This window comes from Stylophora pistillata, chromosome 2 (assembly GCF_964205215.1).
Source record: "Stylophora pistillata chromosome 2, jaStyPist1.2, whole genome shotgun sequence".
In the NCBI taxonomy this organism is placed as follows: Eukaryota; Metazoa; Cnidaria; class Anthozoa; order Scleractinia; family Pocilloporidae; genus Stylophora; species Stylophora pistillata.
Genome location: NC_142520.1, coordinates 25,519,231 through 25,543,745, shown reverse-complemented (window position 1 = coordinate 25,543,745; position 24,515 = coordinate 25,519,231). Strand labels below are relative to the sequence as shown.

Sequence of the window (24,515 nt, the reverse complement as noted above, 5' to 3'; positions counted from 1 at the left end):
GTTTAGCGTCGTCTGTACCCTTATCGACAGTATTTGTCATCAGGCTGGAATTTCTGGGGGATTTTGCTCCCGACTACCGCGTCAAAAACCGCCCTTCTCTTTTGTTATTCTGTTCCGAATGCGTTACAGTGACATCATTTTTTTACGAAATAAAGATTTTCCGTTCACAGCCTTAACGATCATAACCCAGCTACCGCGACTGGTTACAAAGACACAAGATGGACGTTCCCGGATCCGAAGATCGCGAGGAGAATGGGGCGAGGCCGGAATATAAAAGAGGGAAGAAAGGTAAAGTCGACTTCGTTGATAAATTATTCTCCCCTCTCTTCACTATACATTCCTTGCAAACAAGTTATGAGAATTTAGCGTTACATCAAGATAACACCCTCTGACTGATAACTTTATTTAATATACACTAAGACAGTGGATAGTGTTAAAGGCGCGCTCTGATTGGCTACTCGAACTCCAAATATCCTTTGTTTTTCACCTCCGAGCAACTTGCACGGGATTTGCGCCTGAAAATATTGCTATCGTTGCAGGAATAAATGAGTTGAAAACATGTTTTTGTGTTGCATTATCTCTTTGTTTTATGACATACTTTAGCAACGATTCCCCACAGTGTCGGTGGCTAGCGGTGGATATTTAGCTCGCCAAGTTGCGGCTCGGTAAACCATCCATCACTAGCCTATTCCACCTCGGTGAATAGTTGTTACCTGTTTTTTATATCTGTTTGGTGAGTAATGGATTGAAATTAAAGAGAGGTTGCATGTTTATCTATCTGGTAGTTGAAAGTCTGACAAGGTAGGTGAAAGGACGAGATTTTGGAGTGCTTTATTAAGAGTTCGTTTCACTCTTTTTAATTCATTTTTCAATGATGAGGCTGTATGCAGAAATCTGAAGCGTGTCAAGTGCAAACAGGGACAGACCTGCTTCAGACAGACCTTTCCTCGTCGACCGGATATGTTAAGAAGGTTCTAGTCTAGAGGGAGATAGTATTGAATGTATAACAGTGTTTCCTTCTTTCTTTAGGTAAAGGTGGAAGCAAATTCTCAGCCAGAGGAAAAGGAGCGGTCGGGAAAACCTTTAAACCGCGTGGGAACGAACTAAAATCCAAGGAACAAATACTGAAAGCTCGACACAGGAAGCAAAAAACTATGCAGCGGCAAAATAGAGGAACACAAAAAGGAAAAGGTGGGAAAGGAAAATCGGGCAGGAAAAAGTGAGGGCGGCAGGATTAGCGACGTTTCCGGCGCCTTTTCGTGGAATCTTCGGACGCCGTCCGAGGAGTTACCGCTCAATATTTTTCAATCAAAATCAGCCACGTTTTCGGGACACTGTAACTCGGGCCATATTTGACGCTCTGCTCATTTCAGGTTCAATTTGGCTTCATGTAGAAAACCGTGGGCTCCAGTACTAGGCTTTTGTTTGAGTTAAAAATGAATCGGCTTGAATGTCGTCAGAGAAAAGGTTGAACAGTCGTCTGTACGAGAATACAGCTTTGTCGAAGAGACTTACTGTGTAAAATCTTGAAAGCGGAAGTCTATCTTTCTACTTTAAACCGAATATCCTATTTTAGTGTTGTCCTACACTTGTGACAAGAAAAAAAAAACCACCTTTCTCAATATCTCACTTGTTTATCTTTAGAGATATTACAGATATTACAACTTTTTCGTTTTTTTTTTTTTTTTTTGTCCTTCTTTGTTTTGAGTTGTGCGCGATACGTGACGCATCTTAAACGACTCCACTGTAGAAAGTGTCATCAATTTTAAGGTCATTTCTGGTCACTTAGCATAGTGATTTTACTTCAACCCCTGAAGGGAAAGGAACAACAGCGGAGCCGACAAAGAAAAACCCAAATTGCATAGATTGGTCTTCCCTTTTCTGGTAAGCGACAACACTGACTTCTCGATATTGTCATGAGAGTGATTCAAAAACGTTTCGATCTGCTTCAAGTACCGAACTGTGAGGAATATAGAAATCTTCCTATAAGGATCTTGTACTTCGGCTCTCTTTGTTTTCCTTGCAAAATAATTTGCCCTGTTCTTTTCGCGCTTAATTATAATCGGCATTTTTAATTTCAATATTGGATTTGTTATTTATTAATACCTTATTGCCCCTATCAACCTCTTTTCCTGAAAAAAAAAAATCGGTTTTCTTTGATTAATGTTTTCAAGGAGAAAGCGAAGACATGCAATCCTAGCTCTCCACTTCTCCCAACGGCCTCAGTCAGAACATAACTAAAAATTAATTCGCTGAAGTAGCTTTACAGCATTGTAATAGTATCTTCTGGTAAGATGAAGCCCTTGAAATAAAAGTTGATCGGTGAGTAAAATTTTGTGGAAGTCTAATACTGAAACGGAACAAAGGTGGATTCTGGATGCATTAAAGTTGTACCTCCGAAAAGCAGGTATCTTTTCAAGTTAGCCAAAGAAATGTGATTTTTCTTTTCTATTTTAATATTTTAGCACTGGGAAATTTCCTAACGAAGAGCAGTTTGGAGATAACATTCAGCTTTATAATTTTTCTCTCTTTTTATCTGTTATCCCTAAATCTTGAAATGTTGGTCATTGTTGCATGTTTTTGTCGCAAGCGGATATCTCGTGTGACGTGCGTTTCAATTTTCGCTATTAGCATACTTAAAACTCTCCCAGTAAACAAATAATACCACACGATGAAGAAAAAGCGTGGGGTTAAATCATTAGCAAGTATGATCTTATTGAAAGAGATACAGATAAATAAAGAGAAAGTTCTTCTAAAAAAAAAAAAAACTGCACTCTCGTAAAAGACTGTGTCGCTTTCTGGAAACGTCGTCAGATTTCTCGTAACTAACAATTAAAGTTGTGGTTTGCCTTCAATCGAAATTTAATTTCCTACCCCTGGGCAGTCTTAACACAAACGTATTCCAACTTTTGATGGAAAAGAAATAAGTTGAATGCTTTGACCTTTTCTGGGTTTTTGTATGGAAGAATAATTTTAATGACTTCTCGCCATTGGCTTAAGCGTCTATGTGGCAACTTAATTCGGACCAAATTTTGTTGCTGAGCCATGCAGACTGGAAACAGAAATAGACAATTAAATCCCAGCTGTTGTTATACACAGAACCTTTTGTGTTAAAAAATAATATTCTCTTGCATCAATGTACAAATTTCCGATAGCAATAACAGCGCCTATTTGATACAGAAGAGTTTTGCACTGTCACAGATACTGGCCAAAAGAAAATTAAACAAACAACTAAATCAAGGATTTTGCGCCCTCCTTCAAGTACTCGACACTGTTGGCCTGTTTTACATAATGTCTGACTAGAAGTCGCTTTATAAATGAATTTTGGTTAATTTTTTTTCCTTCCTGGGTTTAGAAGCCAATAAACAGACTCATCTGCATGTCTCGTAAAACATTTTTTTTCTCCTTCGGTTAAAAAAAAAAAGGTTAGATGTGGTTAATTATACGGTGTTTTTCTGTGTTCGGTATGTAAGGTGCCTCGGGGCTGGTTTTTTGTTCCTTAATTTAAGAGTGAAATGTATTGTCAAGCTGTAAAGTTTCCGGTGAATCTTTTCTTGTTTAGAATATCTACCGGTTCGAAGAAAAAAGCACACCCTTAAGAGAATTTGTGTGATGACATGCTTGCTTATAAATCAGCCTAAAAGAAAAGCATTTAATGGTAAGTTCGAAAGTTGAAATTTTTTTCTTATTTCACTTTTCAAAATAATTTTTTAAAAAATGTGCACAGGACACTAGAAATTTCCATTTTCATATTGTCATGATCAATGAAATTACGAAGGATCAAATTTTTGTTCACGATTTCAGATGTTATTATTGTTTTTAAAGGGGGGAAAAAAAAGAATCGAATAAAAGCCAAGGGTTCGCTAAAACAATTATTGTCGCCTTCTTGTGAATTTTCGTAAAACAAAGAAGCAAACTAACTGATGTCAAGAGCATGTGTTCCTAGTTTTGTAAAGGTCTTAATCCATAAAAGTTACCCTTTTCAGCTCATGGAGAATTTGTAATGTATATTGTAAACCCGTCCACGTCCATAACTTTCGTTCGCGATTATTGAAAAAACAAAAAAAAAACACAAAGGGGCAGTATTGGTACTTCCTGGGGGAAAAAAAATTCTCTCAGTTTGGGCCACGTTTCCTATCACAGTTGTTCACGAAATATTATCACGCTGACGCTCTCTCTCCACTTGGTGGAGACTGGTACCGATTTACTGCAATAGAAATAACACTTCAGTCGTGAAAGTGGAATGAAGTTTTACAAAGGCTTCTCTTTTAGATAATTGCCTTTCAAGCACTTTTGTCCTTCTTAAGGAAGAACAACTTTATTCTGAAGCATGACATGTACCAGCTCTGGAATGACATCGAGTAATAAGAGGTGACTTCAATGCGAGTGAACCGGTAGGAAATCTTACCATTTACTTGGAGCGCGCTTATCGTTGTCATAGACCAAGGGCATCGGAATACTGGTTAGAATCTGCCGATCGCCTTCTATGGTTATCTGGAAATCAGACATTATGGACGATGGAGATATTGTAAAAGAAGGGCATCTTCGAAGACTCAAGGTAAAGATCTCTTTGATAAAAGTTCGCACTTAGTCTATGCAATTGATTCTTCGATCGGCAGTTCCTTTTCGTTGTAAATTACAAATATTGGCTCAAGTTTGCGTCGTTCGTAAGCTGTAAACGCTAAATGTTTAACCGTTATTTAGTATTTTTGTTGTTTCTTTGCGGCAATTTGCGATCAGTGGTGAAGCTCAACCAGGGGTCTGTCATGTTAGTTTGACTTGAATGCTTTTAATTGTTTGTCCAGTCTAATTTGCACTCTTGCCCAATAAACTCAAGCATGTTTAGGCGTAGAAGCTTTTATTCTGAACGAATTTTGAGTTCTCGAGAACGATTTTCCGCTGATAATGGTGAAGCTGTTTTGATACATCGTTATCTACATCTGTAAGGAAAACCTTGATTGTTTAAAGCCCTGCATAAATTGAGGTATTAATATACGAGTTTCGTTCTGGGGTAATTACACTGCATGTAGGTCCTCTTTAAGTAGATTTGTGAGCCAAAAAGCTTGTCTTTTGTCTTTTGTGTGTGGGTTTAAATCGTTTACAATTTTGCGTCAGGCTTTCAATGTTTCATTTTTGAAAATCTTTTTGCTATTTATTTATTACGATCGGGACCTAGAACTTGATAAACTTACTCATTGTTTTTATTGCAAATTCAAGTGCTCATGTGAACAAAATTGAAAGACAATGTCATTTTGCTTTGTACTGAAATTAAACGCGCAGATGCGAATGCAAATCTGTGCTTTGTTGATTGGTGTTGCTGATTATTTTTGCATGTTATAATTTTTTTCTTTCTCGAGTTTGTAAAAAAAATTTTTTTTGAGGTCGTAATTTTACAGCTCAGGAAATGTACACAGCAACAACAGCGCTCAGAAATCCGTGACAAGTATTTGTGACAAAGTACCTAGATCGTGTGTTATTATTCAACAGACGCTGAAAAAGCGATTTTTCGTTCTTCGTTCGTCGCCAAGGAAAGGCAAATCTCGACTGGAATACTACGAGAGCGAGAAAAAATTCCGCTCAAAAGGCCCACCAAAGCGAGTGATCTACCTTGCAAGCTGCCTAAACATCGCAAAGAAAGAGGACTCGAAGCACAAATTGGTGTTTGCTTTGTACACGCGAGATTATTTTTTTGGTTTGATTGCGGAATCAGAGGACGAATTGAACGCTTGGATGAAAATTTTGAACGTCGAGAAGAGGAAAGATGAAATCCTTAATGCATCTGGTGAGCGATTCACTTTACTAACAACCTAGCATACAATCATGCGTGTAATTAGAAATCGCAATTATTATGAAATTGCATGCATCCTTGCATGTTTGTAACCCGTTGTGACCCATACCAGGTGATGGGTTGAAATATTTTTTCACTTGGGGAGGGGTTAGGATTTTTGTGTCAATTTTTCTAAAAATGTAAAGTTATTATTTTGGAAAGCTTTTCACTGAAATTATTATAAAGTAAAAAATTTATCATGAAATAATGTACTTTCATTTCACCTCCTCCTCCCTTGAAAAATATATATTAGTAAATTCTAATTAAACAGTTTCCTGTAGTTTAGACTTCAGCTGCATTTTGAGCAAAATCTTTTCATGAAATGAGGCATTTTTCCAGCAATCTGGTAGGTTATCTGAAAGCCAACATCTTTTCTATTCAGATGTTTTATTGTTTGTTATATTTTCAAGAAAAAAAAAACTCACAAAATGTCCATTTTACTGCCTCAAAAGAAGCAAGGACTGCTCCATGCTGACTTGTAAGATTAAAATTAACAAAAAGCTCCTTTTTGTTTTTGTTTTCATGACAACTCTTAACATAATTATGTTTCTTTACTTTAAAATGGCACAAATCAGTAAAATGTAAGCAAAGTGATATTTATGTAGTAAACCATCTGTCAAGGTAACAACAAAAAAAAAAAGAACTGGATTTTTCAAAAATCTTATTTTGGTCTAACAAGCTTGGTACAACAGCTTTGTAAAAAAAAACCCTGAATGATTGATTTGGTATTACCTTCTACAGCAAACCATAGAGACTGAACCAGTTTCTATAAATTTTTTCATTAGACGTTGTAAGGCAAAACATGGTATGATGTTTGATTGATGCATTCAATGCATTGATCCACATGTATTCAAAGTTTCAACATCCTTTATGGTCAACCCCCAGGGCTTTTGAACTTTTGAGGATTGGTTTGTTCAAATTCCTGCCCCTCGAGCCCAAAATTGTGTTCAAATTCCCTGCCCATTTACGCCAGATTTCATGATCAAAGTTTTTTCAGCAGATTTTTCCAGAGGGAAAGGGATATTGAAGTTTGAAATTGATCCAGGCATAATCTCTCTACTCTCATGGTGAATTTTCCAGGTCACTTGTTAATTCAGCTAAATCTTAACCCAAAGTAAATTGAAAAAAATCGTAACCCAAAGTATATTGAGATGTTTTGAAATATTTTCAGAAGTTGGTAGATCTGGTAACCCCGTAACTCTCAAGATCCAATTGTGAATTCTCCCCTCTAGCTACTACACATTTCCTTGTAAATTAGTTAGGAGAATTTGATGTCAAATCAAGGTGACGACTTCTACCTGATAAGTTTGAATATTCTTATTACCTATTTTGCTGAATAATTTATGAATGTCATCTGGAGAATTTCTCGGTTAATCACTTCTGCGAGTGAAAGGGTTAATTAAGTTATTGTTAACATGTTTTAGCCTTGTGAAGAATTTGAGCTCGGTAAAGAAATATGGAAAGATGTTTTTCATCTACTCATGAACGTGGGACAATCACAAAGAAAAAATACGAATCGTCAGGAGGAAACAAACCCCAGACCTTCGGATTCCACAATCTGATGCTCTGCCGCTGAGCCGCAGAGACTCTATGGTCAGCAAGGCCCATTAGGAAGTTCATATTTGTCGCGTGTCCTGCATACTGTTAGGATCGGCAATGTCCAAAGCTTCAGAATTTTTTCTTTCTCCCATGCCCATGACTAGACAAAGAACATCTTTCTATATGTTGTATCCTGCTGGCCATAGAGAACAGCATTGCTCCCAGTGGCTTTAAGATCAGCTCCAGCTGAGCAGGCTGCTTAACCTCAGACTAGTAAGGAATCAAAAATGATTCTAGTGCCTTTCAGTGGTCATGTGCTATCCAGTGGATGTCACACCCAGTTCAAACTCCAAAGGTCTGATCCAGTCTGTAGCTGAAATTATCATTTTTCGCAAGCATCTTGCAGGGCTCAACACTGACTTTTCAACTTACTAGGCAAGTGGGTAATTTACTAGCCAAACTGGCAAGTGGGAATTGAAAAACACCAGCCAAAACTGAATTTCTACTAGTCTGTGGCTAGCTGGCTACCATAAGTGTTGAGCCCTGTCTTGTCTCACACAGCACTGCTCTTCAACCCTGAGGATAAATATTGATTAAAAAAAGGGTTCCACCTTTCAACATCTGCCCTTCATTACAATGGATACAGACTGTGTGAGTGAGTTAACCCTTTACACACTAACATCAGTATGCATATTCTCCATACTGTTCTCTATACATGTGCTACACTTATAATGCTGACAAGGAGAGCTTCTTTAACCTTAATGTTTAATTCAGGGGTGATATTGTAAGGAGAAATTAGATGCTGGTCACTCTTAGGCAGGACTCAACCCTAACAGAAGCCCACTAGGCACATACTAGAAGAATTTCAGTTTTGGCCAGTGGTTTTTGATTTCCACCAGCCAATTTGGCTAGTAAACAAACTGAAATTGTCATAACATCTAAGATGGTCACCAACCACTTGGCTAGTAAGTTGAAAAGTTAGTGTCGAGCCCTGCTTGGGGGTCAAAATGCCAGATCTTATGAAAGTTTTTGTGATATAAAAAGTTATTGTACTGCCTTTTCTCCTGAAGGAATACTTGACCATTGCAGATCCCCCTCCCTTCCCATCAAAACCAGCAAATTCGTAATGAATAATCCCAACCATTTGCTGGTATACATGAGCAATCTATGTAGGACTGTACTCTCACAAGTGACATCTGGATGACCCCTTTACTTTTCTTAATCTTTCTTTCCTGATAGTCTCAACCTGGCCTGTTGCTGTGAAACCAAGGGGATTGGGAACTAGCAGGAACCTGGCTGGTCAGTTTGACCTTCAGTTGTCCACTCGCAACCTAGCATTGGTTAAAAAGGATACCAAAGAACCAGCCACAGAGCTGCAGCTGGTCAATATAAGACGCTGTGGCCACACAGACTGTTTTTTCTTCATGGAGCTTGGGAGGTCCGCAGCCACTGGTGCTGGCGAGCTATGGATTCAGGTCGATGATCAAATCATTGCACAGAACATGCATGAAGCTATACTGAGGTAAATTATGTTCATTAGTATTTAAACAGTTTCCTGCATAATTGGGGAGACATGGTGGCCAAGCAGCGAGAATGCTAGACTCCAAATTGGGAGATCTCAGTCAGAGACCTGGTCACGTCCTTGTGTTCTGTTTTTCGTGAAAAATACTTTTCTCTCACAGTGCCTCTCTCCGCCCAGGAGAGACAGTGGAAGGGGAGGTAGCCTGGGGGAGGGGAGGTAACCTCACAATGGACTGCCATTCCATTCAAAGGGGGAGGGGGGTAGAAATACAGTTAATAATAATAATAATAATAATAATAATAATTAATAATAATAATTAATAATAATAATACTTTATTCAATCAAATCGCAAAAAATAAATAATTTGAAAGAAAGGGAGACACCAGAGGTTAGCCCTATGGAGGGTGTTTCCAAAATAATTATCTAGTTAAACATCTATTTGAATGTACAAATGTAAGAACATTAAGTTGCGATTTAACTATATACACTCCTACTATAAAAACTATTTACAATATTATTTAAAAAGGTAATTCTTGACTTTGGTCTTAAATGTTCATAGAGATTCTGCTTCAGCTACGTCTTAAGGTAATTTATTCCACAGGGTTACGATTCTGACAAAGAGTGAGTACTTGTAACAATTTAATCTAGCTGATTTGACTTTCAATTTATAACAACTATTAGAGCGGAGAGGACGAAAGGCACTAGCATAAGTAAACAAAGATGGATTTAGACCATTTAAACTATGAACTGTCCTAAAACATTCCACCAGTTCCTCCCCCATGCCCACCTAGATATATACATGTTACTTTGGGTGGGAAAACTGTCAGTGAAATCTGATGAAATGCTAAGAGTAAACTGTGATGGCCTACACAACTGTGGAACAGGGAATCCTCCTCGTTCCCTCAGGGAACACAAACTTTATTGAAGTCTCATTGGATTTGTTTTACCTTAACCTTTTTAACTCCCTATGATGACCAAGACAGAATTTATCCTCACAGTGTCAATACAATATAAAGCAGACGAGTGGTGAGAAGAAAAAATATATCAGTTAGGGGATAACCAGTAAAAGTCGATCCAATGCTAAATTCTCCAAACTAACATCATAAGAATTGTATGGCAGATAGAAATCAGAATTACTCATGAGATCTTGGGGGTGAAACTTTACCCGCGTGATTTTGAACCACCCCTCCAAGCTGTGACCATTTTGGTCACCATGGCGCGAAGGAACGAGTTTTGGAGACTAAAATCTGCAGCAAAGATGAAAAAAAAAAAAAAGGTTGAAAATTTTGACCTTGGATCCCTGTAAAAAACCTTAATTCTTGTAATATTTCACTAACCTTGTATCTTTTAATTATTTACAGCGCCATGCACAACATCTCCTCGTCTGATCTCCCACCAATTACTAGGCGACGTTGTGAAAGTGAAGGGAAAAAAAAGACTCGCCCTCGTCCAGTGTCCGCCATGATATATCCACCCGGTCGTGGTCGGTCAGACACCGAACCTACTTCTCCTAATCCGTTGGTTCGTACCATAAGTTCCTCAGTTTCTACTCGGAACTTATCAGAGTTTGAAAGTCCCAAGAACAAAACACCATCTGTGTTAAATCGCTTGCGGTCGCGGAGAAAATCAAAGGAAGGTAGTTGCGTCTTTTATCGCTGAGCCCGCAAGCAGGCACTCATTATCAGCGCTTCGGCACGAGAGTTTCTTTACTAACGGGAAATTATGAGGCCTCGAGCTAAGCGAACCGGCTAGAGGTCTGCAGGGGGGCTGGCACTAGTGCCAGACTCGTCTCAAAATCTTCTCACGAGCGGAGAAACGACTGTGCTGCAAGCCTAATAATAATTGAAGGTTGCTCGCAGGCTATTCATAATTATTCTGTCACTGAATTCACCTATCTGATATGAGTAAATATATTTTTATTCCTAATTTCCCCTAATTGTGGCAGAGGAGTTGACAACTCTACCTGTAATAGGTGCTCAAGTATGCCCTACATCAAAATGATCTGTTTTAGAAAAGTAGCTTAAAATTCGCAATCAATGTCAGATTGTTCTAAAAACATTGTGTGAATGGAATAAGAGAGATACTTGATGTTTTCGATACCAGAACAGTTGAATTACCAGGAATAGGTCGTCAAGTAAAATAAGTTATTTCGAGCTCAAAACATAACAAAACCAAGATGGCCGCTTCTGGTGAAAAAAGAGTACCGAAGCCCGCGGTCCTTAGCGGCAAAACCACAAAAAGGGCGGGAAAACGAGGGGTATATGAACAAATCCTTTTTTAGCACTAGACTCTACGCGTGTTCTTCAAATAAGGAGAGATTTTATCTGTTTTGTCGCAAGCTCAGGACAAAGAATAAAACTGAAGCATTGGAGCATTGGATTCATTTTTTATTATAAAGTTATCTGTACCCTAGAGACCCGGGTCTTCTGCGCATGTCCCTTAGGACTTGTTATTGTAATATACTCCATGCAGTTTGGCCAAAGTGCTCCGCAAACTGTTGTAAAGCGCCAGGGGCTAATGGATATGGCGCTATGGAAATCTTTTATTACATTCTGTTGTTCTGGGAAACTTCACTGAGTCCCAGCTAAAATCTGTTAAACGTATTTAAAAATGATCTTTTTTACTTATATCCTCTGCATTAGGCTTGAATACGAGCTTGGAAAGTCCAGTCAAGAACCGAGAAGAAAAAAATTCAGGCTTTGGTGATAAAGTATTGATGCAGCCTCCGTCAAAACCTGTAGAACAGAAAGAGGACCAACCGGGTAAGAAAAAAAATTCATGGCGTGGTTTTGCTTTGCAGAAAAACTCTCGCCACTCAACCAATCAGGTGCAAAACCAAAACCAATCATGACTTGGTCGCTCGCCTTTTTTCGCGCTTTAAGCAGTTTGGTTGTTTTTACCAGAGTTCTCATTGAATCTTTAAGGCGGGTGCCTGCTATTGCCAATGCGCACTCGAGGTGCGCATCGCACCATGGTCGTGCGTGCTCTTGCGTGGGTGGAAGAACTCGTCTCTCGCAATAATCACGCGAGAAACCAGCCTTGGAGAAAGAGATGTTTACCCCTACAATTTACGGACGGTCAAAGTGGTTTACCCGTGGCGCCTTTAGTTGATGAGATCGATTTACTTAGTCATTTGCCAGGCAAAATTACATCCTTATTAGCAAACACATTCCTTAACTGTTGATAATTTCAGTTGCGACAATAATTCTTAAACCGTTTTTGCCAGGAAGTAACACTATTCAAAAACTTTAAACCAAGGGAGTGGACCAATGGCTTTTGAACGGGGAATGAGATGTTGGACGATTTGATATTCATAGGGATTTGTTTTTGAAACTCGTTCAGATATTTTTCTTAGAAATACGGTACAAATCGTGATTTAATTTTGAACAGTGTACATGAATCTTGGATCGAAGACTGTCGGAGAAACATCGAGTATGGAGGATTACATGGCGATGGATGGAGAAACTGGAATTGTAAGTAAAAAATTATTTAGCTCAGAAGTTTTGTTGTCTTATGGGTTTCTTTGATCGTTTTTCTCGTCAACTCAACACCTGGGAGGGGAGGGTGGGGGACGCTCGGTACATTTCGGTCCAAAAGATGTGATTTATTTAGCTGACCTCTAAGACAGTAAGAAGTTTATGAGCTAAACCAAGAGGGATCTTTGTCTTCTCTGCATGTAACAAAGTACAGATAGAAACAAAGGTAGCCTGTGTAAACGTGTTTATCAATCGGATGAAGGTTTTCTTTTGCCTCAGAGGTAACTAAGCTTGTCACTGCAGTACCTCATGTGGGTATATCCTCTGTTGTCCCGTGATTCCGTTGTTCCATTGTTCAGTTGTTCTTGTATTCGTAGCTGGTAACTCACAATTGAACGCAGACGAGGTTGTTGTTGAAGGTCGGTGGAAGGGGGGGATGTCAAATTTTAGTACAGTAGTTAGGGGGGAGAGGATAATCATTGTCAAAATGTTATGGTATTTTTCCAGCGCAAAAACAGTGACTCCTACGTGGATATGGAGGCAAGCAAGTCCAAGGCTGTCAAAGCATTTACGATCGTCGACAATGAACAGTCGAACACAAAAACGACGCACGCAGTCCCCAATGGGGGCTACATGGACATGACGTCACTACAAAAACAACACAGTGACAAACAAAATGGAACTGCGAAGAATCCAAGTTCGAGCCCGCGGACTGGGTATGTACAGCAGTCAAAATCGTCGTCTCCTAAACAACTGAGGACTACAGAAAGTGCGTTACCTAACAAACCAGACATTCGTGAATTTGTTTCTATCAAAACGTCTCCATCTTCTTGCCGAAGAAGATCAAGCCAGGATTATGTTTCAATGTGTCCCCTCGCTGTAGACTCAGGCGGATCTCCTAGTTATGTAAATGTTTTACCCGGGGCGAATTCTCCGAGATCGCGATCTCCGAACCCCGATGCGAGACATCGTAAAGAGGACTCGAACGGTTATTACGTGAACTTTACCCCTGGGGCAGATTCTTCAAACAGGGGGAAATTTCTTGAAATTCCGAGTTTACTTAAACGTGTCAACAACTCAGGAGACTCATCTTCTAACGAAGATATGCATAGTTATGTGAACTATAGTCCTGGAAAGATCATTGATGAGAAAAACTCGAACAACAGTTTTAGAAAGCATAGCCTGGAGTCCGTCCTATTAGACAAACCTAGTGCGTACGAAAACATTGATTTCAGCGGTATTACAAAAAGCAAGAGCGCAGTAGATGTGCCCGAGTACGTAAATTTTTTTCCTGGGGAGATCTGCGAAAGTAGCAAGAATGATGTTTTCTTAGTCAATGACGATCGAGACACCGGCTTAGTTAAGGCTCTTGACTATGTCGAGTTTTCTCCTGAAAAGCCTCAAGTTGAAGGGCAAAGATGGAGAAAATCACCTCATGCTAACAGAAGAGACAGCGAACCAGCTAGATTACAGACGCCAAAGCTTGTGACTAACGCTCCACTGACCACAACTCAAGAAGATGAGGAGATGAAACAGCTCAATTACGTCATGCTCGACTTAAGCAATACCGAGAACTCTTCGGAGTCTCCAAGTCGTCAGCGCCGACGACCTGCGAACATAGACTTAACCTCGTGTCGGCGTGGGTCTCCGGGGCCGAAATCTGCTCCCGTCAGGAGTGCGTACGCTGAGGTGGACTTCACTAAATCTGATGGAATAAGGCAAGCCAGGCAGGAGAGAAGGGAATCAGCCAATACTCTTGTCTTCAACTAAGTAGACAGCGAGAAGCGGTGGAAAGCTGGTACTTCGTTGTTCAATCTATTTGGTGAGCCGGCGATGTGACATGCCTATTTTAGATGGATCGCTATAAACTGCCAGATCACAGAAACGGAGGGAAATACATGAGAGAATTCATGTTTGGATGAGCACATAGAAATTCACAATTGTGAGATTGTCCAAGGTAGCTATTTCCCTAAAAAAAAAAAAATTCCCAATTAAGACGTGATATCTCGTGGCTGATCATTGTGGAAACTTCGGGGCGAAAAATGAAAATTCTTCTCTACTTTAAACAAATATTTCAGTAGGTCTTGGTTAGTTACAGAGAGGATCTGAGGTGTACAAAGTTAAGCCTGTAGCACTTCTTTTGACAGAGGGCTGACTGAAAATCGATAGCATAGAAGAAATTTCATTGAAAATTTTTAGTACTTAGTTATGTCAAAGGCGATGTTGCACGTGCCGATTTGTATATTTGCTGGTAAATGTTACGGCGAATTTATCATTTTGTTAAAGATCTCGTGAAACTTTTCCAAGTCTGCTTGAACGAGATCGTGTTCGGCGATTGCTCGGATTATTCTCAATTGGTCGAAGGGGATCCGAAAACAATCGTGTTGCTTGACGAGAATTGGCCAAGGGTTGCTCCTCGTATGGTTGGCCAATCGATATTACCTGGTTAATCGATATTACCTGGTTAATCGATATTACCTGGTTAATCGATATTACCTGGTTAGAAAATTTTATGGTAGGATAAAGTTATTGATAAAGCTATTTAAGGAAGCGATCATTTGCGAGCGACTGCGATGAGGATATAGTTGTATGATTTTTTTTCTCCTAGCCCAGGATAACCACTACATTGATATTTTTTCGTACTCTCGCTTTACTGAGATCGATGGAAGTAGGGATGACTGGAAGGGAAGACCTGTTCACCCTAAACTACCAAGATTTGATTGTTAGTTCTCCCCTCTAGCTGCTACACGTTTCTTGGTAAATCAGTTACAAGAATTTGGTGTTAGATCAAGATACCAACTTCTACCTGATAGTTTCAGTAATTCTCATCACCAGTTTATTGGATAATGTAAGTATATCGTAGGGAGAAGTTTCATGTTCATCACTACTGGATTTAAAGATAAAAAGGTGCTGCGGGTTTTTTGTTGGAGAGCTCCTTGTCGGTGCATTAGTTTTTTTCTTTTTGTTCTTAAGGGGATTTAAGTTTTTGTGGGTCGTATGGTTCCACGATACGAGACTTCGCTAGTACTGGCATCCGAATAGACATTGGGATTGCTCGACCTAGTGCCAGTTCCCTCAGGGGGCAAGTTGTTCGTTCTTGGAATGCTATTAAACGTTGTGTCCTGCATAATCAGGTCCACGAAACCAAACAAAAACATGTAACCAAGAAATCTGTCGGGTTTCCTAATCAGCGCCTTATTTAGCTAAAATTGAACCAAGGAGACAGTTAGATGAAAGCTGTTTTCAGAGCTAAAAAGCTAGTGGAAATAATTCTTTGAAGAACGATAACTTTAACTCCAATTTATTCTTTAACTTAATTAAGATGATTAATGCGTCCATCAATTAAAAGCTTCAACATCCCCCTCTCGCGGGCATTTGAACTTTTGAAAACTGGTTTGCTTAAATTTCTCCTCTAGGACACATTTCGATTTGTCCTTGTCATTCCTTTCCACGTCTCGAAGGTGTTCTCGGAATCGGTCACCTAGTCTTCTGCCTGTTTCGCCGATGTATATCTTTTTGCAATAAGTGCAAGTTATGCAATAGATTACATTGGCGGAGGTGCACGTGAAGTGATCGTTTAGGCCCCGATATTTATCAGTGTTGTCAATGAAAGGACACGTTTTGCACCGTGCACGAGCGCATTTAAAAGTGCCTGGTTGGTCTTTAGTCTGAAAAGAACTTCTGACCAAAGAATTGCCTATGTTTTTGTCGCGTTTGAATGAAATGAGCGGAGGCTGCGAAAAGATAGTATTTGTCTCTGGATCGTTTTGACAAATCGAAACCAGTCACTAGACATTTTAATTTACCTAATCATTCTAAGCAACATATGGCAGTCTGCGGTCTTTCCTTACACTTAGGTAGCACGGAAAGCCGTAAAAATCTTGAACAATAGCTCATCTTTCAAACCGGCAGTCTAAATCCCACAGGGATCAACGAACGCTTTTCATTCCGCTAATTTGTTTTTGTTTTCCTCGTTGCCATGTTCCCACCAATAACGTAGCTCCATTCTTTGCCTCTAAAAGCACACACAACCCACAATTCCTCTATTCGCTCCGACGAAGGGCTAACGCTCGAAACGTCAGCTTTTGGAATCGTTATGGTGGCCAATTTACCACTTCAACTTTGTTGATATATCCGAAATCTAACATAGCCGATCATGACCAAAACTGCAAATATATCCTCAAAAGTCTTTAATTTTATCTATTTAAATTGATCATGACCGCGAAAAGTCTGAACACTTCTATAAACGTATTTTACTTCAATGATAAGTAATGACGTTTTCGAGCTATCTTGTAATTTTTGCGACTGAACTTTTCATTACTGCTAATTTGGCGCTTTATTTTATGTTATTTTTGTTTTTGATCCTTCTTTGTTACATAGTTTTACAAAAGCACACCGCTCATTGATCCCTCTCAAAAAAATCTAAACAATAACAGAAAAATGGCTTGTGTTCCTTAGTCTTAATAGTTTTGTTTTCATTTGAACACCAGTGAACATCAGTAAGCATAGTCCCATACTGTCCTCAATACATTTCTGAGGCGGTAACAAGTAGAATTTACTCAATAACTAAAAGCTTCTTTAGTTGTTGATGATTTCCTTTATTCTCCGGAATTGAATGCTTGATTCAGAGATGAAACTGTCAGGAGAAATCTCACCCTTAGGCCTGTTAAAGGGTTAATTAAAATGAATAGCAGTAGCGATAGGTACATCCAGCTGTTGATCTCAAAAGGTAAACAAAGAAGGAAGAACAGTTCTTCACTTTAATGTCGAATAAAGTTTTTTCTTCGCAATTTTTACGCCTTCGAAATTTGACAGTCCTTGTTACTATTGCATCGTCCACCGTCGGATGATCTCCTTTTAACCACCCTGGCCATGACGTGCCGCACCTCGTATCAGTCGGAGGACACTTAGTCGGCATTCGTATTCCTGGAATGTCTAGGAAACGATACCAGCCGGTTTCTAGTTCGCTGTCACATTTCTCGCCTTCTTCAACGTTCTCTATGTCTCGATCTTCATCGTTTAAAACTGTGTGGAGTTGACATGGATCAACTGAACGGGAAAACAAAAGGATACCGTTATAGAAGTTTATGAAGTGAAGGACAATGATCATATATGAGCACACAATAAAACGAGTATCGCACTCTCTAAACATTGGTTGTTTTTGCTTTACTTCGCACTTTGATTGGTCCCGAAAACTCGCGCCACTTTCTCACTAAATCAGATCACAACTTGGTCACTAATATTTACCCACGCTTCAGGCAGTTTCCTTATTTTTACTTCGATTTATTTTATTGCTCTGGACGTGTGTCTTTGTAACTTAATTGCTAGTAGCACCCAACTAGTTTCAGGAGGGCGCAGATTATGATCCCGTCGAAACCTGATTTTTTTCTGGCTTCTTTCCACACAATATCTTCAAATGTAATTTACCTATGAAGGACAATACACTCTTTGTTTATTTAACCGTTGCGCTGAAAAGAACTATACGACTTTCAGTCCCGTTTTAAGCTCGATGTTGAAGCAATCAGATAAAAAACGAATAAATACCCCCACCGACGCAGCGCCAAACAGTTTCTTTAATTTAGAAACTATCAGCCAAAAAACAAATAATGAAGAAATAAATATATAAATGATTAGGTAGATAGATAAAGAGTAAATAAGGATAAGGAAAATTTATTTAATGTCAAAAGATACACAGAGGGTGGTCGCCCAATCCCCCGAGCCAGAGGCTCATGATAAAAGTGTTTGACAATATAAGAGAAAAGTAGAATTGTAATAGCACCGATTAAATTAGAAATAATGTACATCTACATCTACATACCTATGATGGAGCTTGATACAAAACTCCGAATTTTGTCGAGAGTTATAGAGTCAAACGGTATTTTTAGAACACAAATGAGATTTTTAGGCCATTATTTTGAGAAAATATATATAGCCGAAAGCTAGCATAAAAATAAGTTTACGTGTCAGTGTTTCTCAGAAGCTTCTTCCTTGCTTCCAAGCGGGCTCCTTCAAAACAAAAACGGCCCGCTAGCGGTTGTTGTCATTATTTTGTTTGAAAGATCGAGAAGTATTAGGAGACGGAACCATTTCGATTGTCTGGTAACTAAAAGATCATAATGAGTCAATTTGAAGAAGCTTCAACGCAATTTCACCACAGGAATCTCGCATTTTATGCAAATTGTGCAATAGTATAGAAAAAAAATCGAAATAACTCGTGATTTTTTTAAAAACTTTTGAGATTTTTAGAGATTAAAAATGAGATTTATACACACTTCTTTGGAGAATTTTGGAATGGATTATTTCAGCCATTTTTTGGGATTTGTGTATCTAGCTACGTATCTAGGCCAGCTATGAGAACCCAGAGGTCTCAAACCTCGTTCCCAGGGGCTCTCATCTTCCCACCCCCTGGGGCGAGAGGGGAGCGGGAATATGAGAGACCCTGGGAACGAGGTTGAGAGGTCTCCATGACTGTCGATCGTACCTGTACAATTTCGTCCATTTCGGATATAACCAGGTTTGCAGGAGCAGTGATACGATCCCATTGTGTTATTGCAGTAGGCATTTGCATTGCAATTGTGAGAATTTGTTTTGCATTCGTTGATATCTAAAAAAGCGATCGAAAGAAACGTTAAATTTAAGAAATGGTGAGAAAGAGGACAATGGGAGAGAATAAGTAATCTTTTTCATCAAATTCACTTTATTTTTCTTTCCACCAACTATACGTACTACCTCAGCAAATCCCAAACACATTTCTCGCTGCTCGTGTCTGTAACAAGAATATTTCCTTGGGTTTCTTCATTTGGACCTTTCGGATGAATCAAGTGTACTTAACAACCTTTGCTGATCGTAAGACACTTTATTTTATCTCCATAAGAAGACGCTGAGATAAAACATACAGACTGAATTACACCCCGGCCGCTCCCCACCTCTTCTTGAAAAAAGACGATGGAATAAAGTGTAAACGTCATACTAAAGAAGACATCAAGACATCGATCATTGTAATTTAAAACAATCAAACCCTCTGTTAATTAATCGACCCATGGTTAGAAGTGTTGTACTAGCATGAATATTAGAGCAATATTTTTGCGGTAAGCTGAGTTTTTTTTTTTTTTTTTTTTTTTTTTTTAATTGATTTGTTCATTTTTCCATTTTTGAAAAATTAACACGTGACGACGAAGCCCGAAAAGAAACCAAGAGGCCTAGGCGAGCTAAAGGCTCCTCGTGTTTGTGTGAGGTATCAGTTATTTGGAGTGATTTAAGTACAATATATTATTGATCTAATAATATAAATAAAAAATTACTCAGTTCTGATTGGTTAAGGTAAATGCAGTTTTCAGGTAAATCAGTGCAGAAGAGAGTTAATTCAGTGCAGAAGAGGGTTAATTCAGTGCAGAGAAGGAAACAAAACAGGCATTCTGATTGGTCAGAATGATTGGTCAATATCAAGGTCAATGTCAAGGTCAATGTCACTTGCAAGGTTTGAATAAATTATTTTTGCTTGTGATGCGCGCGCTTTTCTTTTGCACAATTATGATAAGCTATCTCGTATTTTTTTTATGTATACTAGGCCATCCCCCTTTTTTTTTCGTTTATTGTCGAATGTGTTTTCTGATTTTGGGTCGGTCGGTCGGTAAAGAAAAAAAAATTGGAGAAGGAGTCTGGAACTAGGAGGCCCGGTACCTCAGCGTAATATCCGTGGAGCCTGGAAACATCAAGACGTGGTTACAAAGTCAACATGGCGGTAGTGGAGGAAGAAAAAAATCGACGTCGTGGTTAAATAAGTAATAAATTTCTCTTTGTAAAATAAATATGGGCGAATTCTCAGTGTTGAGCAAGGAACAATCGTCGGAAACGTTATTTTAATCATGGTGCTATTGTAGGGCTTTATATGGTATAAACAAGGTGCTGTTGCTCCTAAACGAACATGGGGACCCCTCATTTTTATTTCCAAATTCAAGTTATTACAATATAAATAGTCAACAGGCAAAGTTTGACAAAAATCTCAGCGCAGGTTCTATTTCAGTGGAATGACCTTAAATGTTTTCCAATCACATGGACAGAAAGTCTCTCTCGCCGGAAAATGAGTGCTCTCTGTAGTTAAAGTCGAACTAAAAATCTGTATGGTAAACAACTGCTTATGCTTGAGATTAAAGTGACATTTTTTTTAAATAAGGTGTCATTGCCCTCTACAAATATAACTTTATTTTTTCGAAAACACAAAAATCTGAGTCGGTCAGACGACGCTAAACATAAAAAAGAAGGGGATGGCCTTATTAATTTAAAATCACACGCCCTACGGGCTCGTGCAATTTTGTTACTCTTTGAAAAAATTTACCTGTACTTATTTATTCCAAATTGCACTCGAAATCATGTAATTACCTATACAAAAAGGGAAGAACACACACACATAAAACAACAAGAACAAAAGCAGGAACTCGTACCATTTTCGCAATATTCGCCCTCGAATCCAGCAGGGCACGAACATCGATATCCCTTGAATGTGAAACCAGACTGACAGGCTGCGTTATTTTGGCACAGAGAATTTTTGCCGCAGGCGTTCTGAAGAAGAAGTCAGAGATTTTTAAAAGTAAAACAAATGAACGAAAGAGAAAGGGCGACGGTAACGACGTGCCAAAACAAAAGATCTAATTAACAGAACAATAGCTCAGCACGTGTATTTTAAAACTTGGTACAATTCTTAGCCGTCCTCTGCAGAACAAACAAGTGAAATCACCAAAATTTACGTGGTCTGAAAATGTAAACCCCGACATGAAATCATGAGTCAAGTTTCCATTTAGAACCCAAAGCTGCTCATACAGTATGCGTAATGCTAATGTTGAGGCGTTGCACCATAAGAAACGACAAACACATAGCCATTCGCGGAAGTCTGAATGAAAATATAAATTCAATTTTTAATTGACGTCTTCCTCGGTGTTGCTGTCCAGGGCTCATTTGTTCGAAGGTCGGATAACACGACAACGCTATATGTTTTGCTATCACTTATTCACTGGTTAACAATTTATCCGTCGGAAGCGATTTATCCGTTGAATAGCGTTATCCGCCATTTTTACGACTGGGCCCAGCTCACTGCTGAAGGTCCGTAGTTATTCATTCCCACTAGTGAAGTAAATTTGATTTGCACCCACCTTCGAACCACGGTAGTAGAAAACGTTGTCGGTAACTAGGTCTGTCTCGTGCTCTAGATGAGTGGCGTTGTTCAGTTCACAGACATAAGCTATTCCACCTTTCTCCGGATATTTTTTGAAGTTAGCACTGACACAGTTGTCGTGCAAGTAGCACAAAAGCTCACAATCATCAAAGTTCTTGACGTGTTTTGTTCCGATCGTATGATTTACCAAACGTCTTTCAGAAAAGAAGTAGTAATCTGGAAACAACATTGTGCGATCTCTCTCTAAAAAAAAAAAAAATTCAATCACCGAGGTGGAGGTGGCAAGTGGTGGATATTAACGAGCTGCGAAAAAGGATGATTTTAACTCATTTATTCCAGAAAATATTGCAATATTTTTGGGCGCGAGTTGCTCGGAGGTGAATAGTAAAGAATATTCGGAGTTTGAGTGGTGAATCAGAGCGCGCCTTCAAGGCCATCCACTGTTTTAGTATATACTAAAGTAAGATATCTTTTTTTCCCTGTCACGAACGTTGGACAAAGAAAGGACGATAAATTTAAGATTGAAAATGATTTGCAGTTTGCAACTCACCGATACCAAATGTCCAATAAGTCATCACTACAGTCGAAGCTAACAACATGAAAAGCGCACCAAACTCCATTCTTTACCGAAAGCGACTGAATTTCTATATTGATATCTCAGATATACCACAAATATTGCATGACTTGACTGTTATCACCTACGGATGGATTAAAAGACTCTAACGTTAGCAGGTGTCTGTGACGAACCAATAACAGCATTGACAAAATATCTTCTCATTTCTTTGTGGACATACTTGATACACATAGCGCATTACTAATTTAAAACTTCCTGTTTTAATTATGCAAGTGAGCATAAAAGGTCAGTACAATCCTTTCGTCATTCTGTTTGATAGATTGGAAAATTTAGGGTTGTGAGAACCGTAATCGATTTGAACTGACAGATAAAACGCAAGAAATCTTTGTTTCTCAATTTTTCTTGTTGTGAAATTTAATTTCAATATAATGTCGTCAAATATATTTTCAACGCATTACGGCAGCTGTGTAAATAAGTCCGAGAGAAAAGCTTATGAAGGACAGGTGAAAATATTCTGTGAGAAATCGTTTCTAAAAATTATGAAGGCTTTACTTATGTACATCCAACACTTATCATCCTCGAAAAACACTTGTCATTTTTAGAAGGAAACATCACCAAAATTTCCTTATAAGAAAAGGCATTTTTCACAAAATTGAAGTTGGTTATCATTAATTTGTTTTTAGCATTACCATCTTTTCGTTAGTATTTAAGACCATCAGTTTAAAATTGCTGAACAATTCCAAGGACTGTAATTAATTTTGATATTTTTTTGAGGGCTGAACTTGTTAACAAAAGCAATCCAAAGTGTTTTGTTCATATATAGGTTATTTAATTAACCAACAGAAAAATATTCATCACATCTCTTTGTAAATAAAGTTTTTAAACAAACGATAAAAATATGTACTAATAATCGTAGCGTAAAGAATGACAATTATCAAAAATATTTATCGATTTTTGACGACCTCCTACACTAGAAGTTACATGGTAAAGTCCTTTGCTGATCAGTTGTTTACCCAACGAGACTTACTTTCGAAAAACTTTTTAAAAATTTACCTATTCTGTCTTGACGCTTGTTTACTTCAATTTCAAAACGTGCATATTAAAAAAAACTTGTTTATTTTTCATGATTTTCATTACTTCAACCAAGCTTCAACTCGTAGCTCATAAGCGAAGAGATAACTTATTTTTGCCCACGAGTCTGTTCTCCGTTCGAAGGTACATTTATGGTGGGTGGATGGGACTCCGCACGAAACAAAAGACTGGCACACCATTGATACCAGTGTTATAATTATTTCGCTGAAAATATCAACATCATTCAATAAAACAAAATGATTCCTCATTATTTCATGTGGACTACGAGCCGTTCCTCCTTCTTGGAACAAGTTCGTCGTACGAACGCGCGGAACTCTGGGAGTGAGTTGCACGGCGTGACTTATACCTTTAGAGTACTATGCGTCCCACTAACATCAATTTAAAGGGTTTTTTTTTTGTTGTTGTTGACTCTTGAGACGGACTGCGTCGAAAACGAGGAACTACTTGTGGTAAAAAAATTCAACGTAATATAATAAGACAAACAACGATCGAAGGACAAGGGAATCACTCGTGACTTCATTCAGCAATTCTACTGACCCCAAGTGTGTACTACATTACACACTGGAAGACCCTTTTTCACAATGGCGGATGAACATTGAAACTTTTCAAAATTCAACTTCAGAAGAAATTCGGACCACCTGTAAGAAAGTATTTTTTAGTTGACAGTCTCCCAAAGTTTCACTTGGCGAAGTGCTGTTTCAATCGAGGATTTAAAAACAGCACAGCATTTGTGTGATAGAAGACGCCATGTTATGTACACCAACCATAAAAACTAGGGAAATAAACCACAAGGGGTTATCCAATATACTTGGTTACAAAAGACACATCTTTCAGTTATTTTATTTTGAATCATTCTCTTTGTTCCAATAGCGATCATTTTTTCTCGATGATAAATTTTAAAAATTGGTCGCCATTTTAGACTATCGTCTTCTATACCACTCTCACTTTGGACTTGAGGCCCATCTCACGAAGGTGCTAGTTGCAATCTCTTTATAGAGACCACCTCTTTCTTCGAGCGAAGTGGTGTCAAGTTAGCTGCCCTCTTTTGTCCTGATAAGCGACTTTCGTTCGCCGGTCATATGATAAAATGCTTAATGACTGAGTGGGAGGGGCGGACGGGAAAATAATTCGCTCGAGCTCATGACGTGCGGACCGAGCGTGGCGAGGCCATACGTCATAAACAAGAGCCAAATATTTTCCCGTCCAGCCCGAACAAACTCAGTCAATAAGCACTTTATCATATGACCGCGAACTTTTGCGAAATTCTTAAAAGTTCGTTTAAACTTAAATAGAATGCAATAGATTGGCGCTGACAG

General features: G+C 38.7%; 3 protein-coding genes across 3 annotated transcripts in view; 2 read left to right on the top strand and 1 right to left on the bottom strand.

The window, feature by feature from the left end:
• LOC111337854 (ATP-dependent RNA helicase DDX54) overlaps positions 1-2,332 on the top strand; it is a 28,002-nt gene extending 25,670 nt beyond the window's left edge. The window contains exons 28-29 of the mRNA XM_088749932.1: positions 191-288; positions 1,030-2,332. Of these exons, the coding sequence (XP_088606058.1) occupies positions 191-288; positions 1,030-1,223 (292 nt within the window). The 3' untranslated portion in view covers positions 1,224-2,332. The remainder of the gene's footprint in view (positions 1-190; positions 289-1,029) is intronic.
• A 1,354-nt stretch (positions 2,333-3,686) lies between these two features.
• Positions 3,687-15,754, top strand: LOC111337867 (uncharacterized). The gene is made up of 7 exons (XM_022944238.2): positions 3,687-4,558; positions 5,488-5,782; positions 8,606-8,888; positions 10,250-10,524; positions 11,531-11,650; positions 12,279-12,361; positions 12,872-15,754. Exons 1-7 carry the CDS (start codon positions 4,487-4,489, stop codon positions 14,132-14,134), a joined length of 2,391 nt encoding a protein of 796 aa, XP_022799973.2. The 5' UTR covers positions 3,687-4,486; the 3' UTR covers positions 14,135-15,754.
• Positions 15,755-17,042: 1,288 nt separating this feature from the next.
• LOC111337851 (uromodulin-like) lies at positions 17,043-22,263 on the bottom strand. The gene is made up of 5 exons (XM_088749959.1): positions 22,084-22,263; positions 21,511-21,776; positions 20,806-20,923; positions 18,846-18,968; positions 17,043-17,413 (listed from the first exon to the last, which is right to left on the bottom strand). Exons 1-5 carry the CDS (start codon positions 22,151-22,153, stop codon positions 17,043-17,045), a joined length of 948 nt encoding a protein of 315 aa, XP_088606085.1. The 5' UTR covers positions 22,154-22,263.
• Between the last annotated feature and the right edge of the window lie 2,252 nt (positions 22,264-24,515).